Genomic DNA, 7,925 nt, shown 5'->3' on the forward strand with positions numbered 1-7,925 from the left:
TTCTCTAAGATTAAGACAACAAAATTAATAAGGTTTAGCGGTTACTAAAGTTAAAACACCCATCAGGTGTTTAGGTTACTTGTTAAGACCTACCTTAAAAACATGTAGGTGATCAGGATATTCAAAACTGTCTGATTAGTTAAAAGTGAAACAAACAGCTTGAACATGTTTGTTATTTCGAAAGCCAACACACGAATAAACGCTATGTAAACGTAATCCACTTGACCACTTTCACTAGTTTTCTATAATAACCTTACGACAACCACCTGCCCAATGTAATTTTGCTATCGCGTTTGTTTACCAGGGAATTGGTGGTGTCCCGTTGAGTTTTCCAGTTAATATAAAAAAGAAAAAAAAAGCTTATTCACAAGAATGGCAGTTTCTCTTAACATTATTGAATGATTGAACATGATAGCCACATATACACACACTGCTCATGTTTCATACCTCCAAATATTCACTACAACATTCTATATAGCTTTTTATATATCATACATAAAGTGAAACATACCAGATACCAAACATTACTTAAAACAACCAAAAGCACCAATCTTTCTTCTCTCACTTCACTTCATCCAAGTAACATTTGCACCATCAAAGCTCATCTATATAAACATATAAAACAAAATTGTGTGTTTTCATTGCCTTCAAGTATCTTTCCGCTCCAATATCCGTCATCAAAAGCCAACGCCTTCATGTAGCCACGAAAACTGAACTACAGTAAAAAAAAATAAAAAATGAGAAAAATAGCAAAAAAGTTCAAATGTCTTCGAAGATGAGCGGTTTTGAGTTTTAAATTTCGAAAACCAATAAATATCGTAACACCCTATGAAAATCCCATATCAGCTATGGACAAAACAAATGTTAAATACCACCCACAAGACCACATTATTTTTATGTTGCTAGGTGGAAAACATACCATACAATAGTGGAATTAAAAAACATAATCAAGAAAATAAAATACTCAACTAACCACAATCACTTCAACACCCAATGCCCCAAATTAAGCTAAGTAGAATATTCAACCACCAATAATCAATGAAGCAACTAATGCCCCAAATTAAACTAAAGTTTAATCAAACCACTTAACTCATACTCAAATAGATAGCTACCAAGTACCAACCAAGTATATTGACATCAAACAAACTTAGCAATCACTTCTAAACATGTAACAATGTTAGCTACATTTCAAATCAAAATATCAAAAGCTAAACAATTTCCTAATACTTATTTTCAATAGGATTTGCGCTACTTTCCTGATGTCTCGTCTCTCTGCTCTTTTATCTGTTACTACTATAGTTTTCTCGTAATTTTGTATTATCAATAGTTTAAAACAACTTCTTTAGTACTTTAGCCACATTTTATGTTATCTGGATACTACAATTTACACTATAAACTAATCATCATAACGACTTGAAAACAAGATAATTGTTTGAATACCTTAGAACGAATTCATCTCAAGGCAATAAGTTCTCCGTTTAACCAACATCCTAGCAGCCGTCCCATACGGCTCCTCAAACGCAGACCCAACCCACGATCCATCCGAAACCTCCTTCTGACCCGTCTGCTCACTCGGCCTAATCGCCACCAACGTCGCCCCTTTAAGCACACTCCCATTAGGCAACTCCAAATACGGCGCATACCAAAGCTTCATATTTAAAGCCGGAACCAACGTCCTCTTCGAAGCCGAAGAAGCCGATAACGGCTTCACCCTCAACTCCTCCAATTGCTCCTTATTCATACACAACACCCCTTGCCTCTCCGCATCCGTTAACACCAACGAATCCAACGTTTTATGCTCCGAAATTATCGGTTGAAGCAAGTAATGCCGCGCAGACGCGGCAATCAACGAGCTTATCGTCCACACGACTCGTAATTTCAAACCACCGTTAGTGTAAAACGATTCGGGTATGCTTCCATTATCATCGTTTACCGACACACAAACGCTTTCAGATGTAACAATTGGCGAATGGGTTACCGAAGAGGCTCCAAGAATCACACAATTATCGAGTGTAGACCCGAAATCGGCTCTCCATTTCAACAACACGTCGTCCTCTATACCTAACTCCCCACTCGGTAGCTCAATTTTGAGATACCGAATCTCATTAAAGTTCTTGAGAACTTGTGTGGGGGAGTGGTGGGTCACTCCCCCACCAGACTGCTCACCTCCTTCTTCGTCTTCCTCGGCCTTACCACCCACGGATAAGGCCGAGGACGTAGAGCAGGACGACGAAGGAGGTGACAGGAAAGAGGGTCTCTTGGGACCCAGAAACTGCCAGATCGCTAGGATCGGTTTCACGATCCCGCCAAACACGAGTCTAGCGAGGCTCGCGAACGGTCCGCGGGACTTGTCTGAAATCCCGGGGACCGTGCTTGCGGCGTCGTCGTCCGAGATGACGCAGTCGACCCGGACGACGACGTTTTCAGTTTGGGGGATCAGATTGTGAAACCGCTTCGAGACGACCGAGCAACGGCCAAGGGTCTTGACGTCGGCGATGTTGTTGAAGATTATTAACAAGAGTGAGTCTGGTAACGTGTCGAAATGGTCGACTGGTTCCGGGTGGATTCTGGAAGTGAGATCTGAAGACATGAGATCTGATCTGGAATTAGACTCAGAAGATGAAGAAGATTAGTAATGAAGAGATTGATGATATGCACTGAAAGCAAGAAATGGTGAGGAGAGAGAAAGATGTGTACGGGATAAACAAGATGTAGAGAGAGAGTGAGGAATCTAGATGTATTATTGTTGTTGAAGCAAAATGAAATGATGTAGTTATTTATTATTTGAGGGTGTGGTATAGGTACTACTATGTCTACTATTATTATTATTATTATTATTATTGTTTTTGGTATCTGGTAAACATGGGTGCATTTAAGTATTTAAATGTCTTAACTACAAACACACTAATTTACTTTTTTATTTGTTATTTAATTGTCATATTACAAACAAACTAGTTTTTTTTTATAAAATCTTTGTTGGTTTTTGTTGGAATGGTGAATTTCTTGTATGTTATAAGTCATTATATTCTTGTTTTGGAGAGCCCCGTTGTTATACTTTGGCTAAATTATATTGTTTTTATTGTTTTAATCGGGCTCATGTTGATTTCAGAGTTTGGCTTGATCGTTCATCCGAGAAATCATACTGTCGTCTGGCACTTAACAATCGTTATGCCACCACAATGACAAAACTTTCTGGCGTAACACACGATGGGATTAAAACCTGGATGGACTCGGGATTCGAACTGATAATATTACAAGGCCTAATTCAAATATTTCATTATCAATATCTATCTAAAGTGACACAATGAATAACTCAAGCTTCCTACCACTAGCCCTGGTGATTTATAGTATACAGTTGTATGTAACAATGTTACCTTTGGAGAGTTCTTGTATAGAGACCTTTTGTCCTCAACAATTCCTTTTATAGAGGTGCGTAATTATAAACAATAACGGATTTAGAAGAAAAGCTTCAGTTATCTTAATTTTTGTATCTTTTTTTACGAAACTACCGACAATCTGGTTTTTAAATGTTGGAAGTTGGTGCAAATGATAATTGAGGACTAATGTTGCAAACAATTAATAGTTAATGCATCATTTTGAAAGTTGTAGTTTGGAAAAGAAATATGTGGCCAACATGTTTCGAACTTGTGCATGTAGATTTTAAGCGACTTATAGTAATGTTTGATAGTCACTCCAACACTCTCATATGATGTTATTAGACTGCTAAACATAATAAGATACATATTCTTTTAATAAAATGCTTAACACCTTAAATATTTTCACTTCACCAACAAAGTTGAGGGGTAGTATGGGGCTATGCGCTCCCCCTAAACCCTACCTAAATCCGCCCATGAATATAAACAAATAAAGATGTTTGTCGGTAAACTAAAGGCTCCTTTTGTTGTGATGAAAGGGATTTTAAAACAAATAAACTTTCAGGTTGTGACACTTTGGTTTCATTAAAGAGTGGCGTTTATGTCGAAATAAGAGGTACACAGATAATAAGTTATGCTGCTAGCCTTTTTGAATGATTGTTAAAGTAAAAACCTAGTTCATTTATGTTGTTATATTTGTTAGGGTTTTAGCTAGGGCTGTTCACGAACCGAGCCGAACCGAGCGAGGTCTGCTCGAACTCGGCTCGAATTGAAACCGAGCGGCTCGGATCGGTTCGAATTTAAGTAAACGAGCGGAAAAACGTTGCTCGAACTCGGCTCGAATTGAAACGAGCGGCTCGGATCAGCTCGTTTTCGCTCAAACTGGAATGAAGAAGATGAGATGACTAAACATTAGGATGGTGAACAACATGTGATTAACCATTAGAAGCGATTCCGACGAGCGATGATGATTCTCCGCGACGTGCGGCGTGGATAGAGTGGAGTGGAGTCGTGGCATGGTTTGTGACTGTGCGGATAGAGAGGGTGACGGCCTGATGATGGTGCTTGTTTGAATTGATGCTGGTTAGCATTGTGACGGCGTGGCTATGGATCCTTGAAACATAGGTCATATTGTGAAAATTAGTCTTTTAGGGTTTGTGTATTACAACACTGTTGTGCTGTATTATTATTTATTATTTGTTTTTTTTATATTTCAAGTAAATATAGTTAAGTTAGATATCATTCAATATTTTAATACTACTTATAAAATTAATTATCTGTGTACATATATAATTCTAAGTGTTATATAATGATATATGTGTGTGTATATATATAATAAAACAAACCCAAAATATTCGATCCGAACCGAGCGGACCCTTGCTCGTTGCTTGGCTCGTTTACAAACCGAACCGAGCAGAGCGGCTCGTTTACAATCGAGCGAAAAAGTGAGCAAGCGGTTTCCGAGCAATTTCCAAGCGAGCGACGAGCGAGTTCGATCAACGAGCGGTTTGGACGGCCCTAGTTTTAGCCCATGTAGTTTGTTAAAGCCCATGGGCCTATTATAGGTTGTAATTAGGGTTTGGCTTGTGTATATATAGACGTATCCCTCTTTGTAATATTCACACATTCAAGTAATAAACATTTCCTCACTACAACACTCTTCTTTACATGGTATCAGAGCTACGACTCTTGATCCAAACCCGCCACCAGATCTGAAATGAACCGCCGGAGTACTGTTCACGCCGGAATCACTTTTCATCGAGTTACTGTTCACGCGGAATCACTGTTCACCGGGATTGCTGTTCATCGCCGGAATTACTATTCACCGGACATCACCGGAATTACTGTTGCTGCCGGAATAACTGCCAGAGTTAGTGTTCACGGCTGGAGTTACTGTTCATCGTGTGAGTACTGTTACTGTTCGTTACCAGATTTGTCTGTGTCCCTGATTCCTATCTTGTTTGTATACTACCATGGGAGACGAAAAACACGCGTATACATTTACCAAAGAGGAGTATGATCTGATTCAACGGTTTCTTGCCTCCCAGATGAATCCTCCTCAAACCAACTCAGCACATCCGGGTAAGTTTTCTTGCCTCGACTCATTGTGGGTAATAGATTCTGGAGCCACATATCACATGACTGGGAAATAAGGTATTTTATCCGGCCTACATAATGTTAATTATTCACCAGTTCGTCTTGCCGGTGGATCTTCATGCCCCGTTCACGGCAGAGGATCCATAAGTAACTCGAAAAACCTAAATTTGTCATCTATCTTATTTGTTCATAAATTTCCTTCTAGCCTTTGTTCAGTTAGTCAGATTACTAAGCAAAACAACTGTTATGTAATCTTTTACCCAACTCATTGCGTCTTTCGTGAACTAGGAACGAACCAGGTAATTGGTACCGGTTTTGAATCAGGAGGTCTCTACCATATGTCTCCACTGTCACAACCTATAGCAAACTTCTGTGATTTCGCTGTCAGGGAGGCTCATTGTCAGTTAGGCCATCCTTCTTTAGCGGTTTTGAGACAAATGAGACCGGATCTTTCTATTTTTAATGATTTTCATTGTGAGTCATGTGAGCTTGGTAAACACAAACGACATTCTTATCCCCCTAAAGTGTCGAAACGAACCGGTTTTTTATTTGAACTTGTACATTCTTATGTATGGGGTCCTTGTCGTGTTAAAACCACATTGGGTTTTCAGTACTTCATCACTTTCATTGATGATTATTCTCGTGCTACTTGGGTTTATCTTTTGAAAGCTCGTAGTGAAATTAATTCCATTTTTCGCGAGTTTCATTCTTATATCCAAAATCAGTTCAATATATCCATTAAAACCCTACGCACTGATAATGCAACAGAATACTTCTTTAATGAATTTTCCACATACCTTAAAACACATGGCATTGTTCACGAGTCTTCTTGCCCGTACACGTCTCAACAAAATGGCGTTGCTGAACGAAAAAATCGTCACTTATTGGATATCACACGCACACCCATGTTTCAGTCTCATGTTCCTGATAGATTTTGGGGAGACGCTGTTCTTACAGCTTGTTATCTCATAACTCATATGCCCTCATCTATGCTAGGTCAAACCCCGTTTTCTGTCTTGTTCCCTAAAGGGACTCCCTTTTCACTCATGCCTAAAATTTTCGGGTGTGTAGCGTATGTGAATGATCATCGTCCGGGCCTTAGTAAACTTGCACCTCGAGCCATTCGTTGTGTCTTCCTTGGTTATTCTCGTGTCCAGAAAGGTTATCGGTGCTACAGCCCATCTCTTCAAAGATACTTTACCAGTTCTGATGTCACCTTTCATGAGTCATGTTCTTACTTTCTCGAGTCCTCCGCCTCAGTTTATGATTTGTTTCCCGAGACTGATGATATACCTGAGTCACATATTATCCCCACAATTCCCGTGTCAGTTCCCTCTACCGATCCGGTCTCTGCTGATTCTGACCCACCGACAGAACCTCCACCATTACTTTTCACATATGCTAGGCGAGGTAAGGGTAAAATAAAAGAGACACTTGATTCACAACCAGACCATAACTCCGGGATGTCCTAAGATCCTTCGCTTGCATCCGAGCAATCAACACCCCTAACTGATACATCCTAACCCGATACTACACCTTTACCGGATACTACCCCCGATACACTTGCATATGACCCTACTGGTGCACCACTGCCCGATATATCTATTGCCCTTCGCAAAGAACCATGGCTTTGCACTCGTTATTCAATTCAGGATTATGTTGCATATTCTCACCTCTCTACTGAATCTCATGCATATACCACTACCCTTGATTCCTACCCGATTCCCAAAAATGTGACCCCAGCTCTCGCTCACCTAGGATGGCGACAGGCTATGGAAGATGAAATTGGGGCTCTAAGGTCCAATCATACATGGGATCTTGAAACACTTCCTGTTGGGAAGCGTATTGTTGGTTGTCGTTGGGTGTTCACAGTCAAACTTCACCCGGATGGTTCTTTACATCGCCTAAAAGCTCGGTTGGTCGCCAAAGGGTACTCTCAGGCATATGGCATTGGCTACGATGAAACTTTCTCGCCGATTGCTAAAATGCAATATGTTCGTATTTGTATTTGTCACACCCCAACCTACGGCGGAAATGTCGGGGTGTGAACTGATTGTCACAGCTCACAAGGTTACTATCATGAAGTTATAAAACAACAATATCTAATTAATTTATTTATTATCAAACAACATTCATATACAACAAAAAGAAAGAAAATTACAAATACAAAACCAATTATTCTTGTATATGTTTTATCCTAAAGTCATCTCTATGTGAGCTTCAGTTCGATAAGTAATCCAAACCTATAACCTGCAAATGCGTACAAAATATATGTTTGTCAACAACACATGTTGAGTGAGTAGATCACTAGTTTTGACACAAACAAAAATGGTAATAATATATAATGATATAAGTGAATAAAAATAGGCAAAACTGTTATCTGTGAGTATAAACAATTAAACCATAGCACATACATAAACAATCAACCATAAAGAATGGGCTAAACCGTTGCCA

General features: G+C 39.4%; 1 protein-coding gene across 1 annotated transcript; it reads right to left on the minus strand.

Annotated features, from left to right (window-relative positions):
- Positions 1–350: 350 nt before the first annotated feature.
- On the minus strand, positions 351–2,617 carry LOC143549734 (F-box protein At5g46170-like). Its single transcript, XM_077040567.1, has 2 exons — positions 1,441–2,617; positions 351–710 (listed from the first exon to the last, which is right to left on the minus strand). Exon 1 carries the CDS (start codon positions 2,588–2,590, stop codon positions 1,442–1,444), a length of 1,149 nt encoding a protein of 382 aa, XP_076896682.1. The 5' UTR covers positions 2,591–2,617; the 3' UTR covers positions 351–710; position 1,441.
- Positions 2,618–7,925: the final 5,308 nt, after the last annotated feature.

Source organism: Bidens hawaiensis, unplaced genomic scaffold (assembly GCF_021521415.1).
Source record: "Bidens hawaiensis isolate Kalapana, Puna unplaced genomic scaffold, B.hawaiensis_p1.1 tig00015764_1, whole genome shotgun sequence".
In the NCBI taxonomy this organism is placed as follows: domain Eukaryota; kingdom Viridiplantae; phylum Streptophyta; class Magnoliopsida; order Asterales; family Asteraceae; genus Bidens; species Bidens hawaiensis.

Coding starts and splice junctions, on each gene's coding strand:
- LOC143549734 (XM_077040567.1), bottom strand. CDS start 2,590: ATGTCTTCAGATCTCACTTCCAGAATCCACCCGGAACCAGTCGACCAT.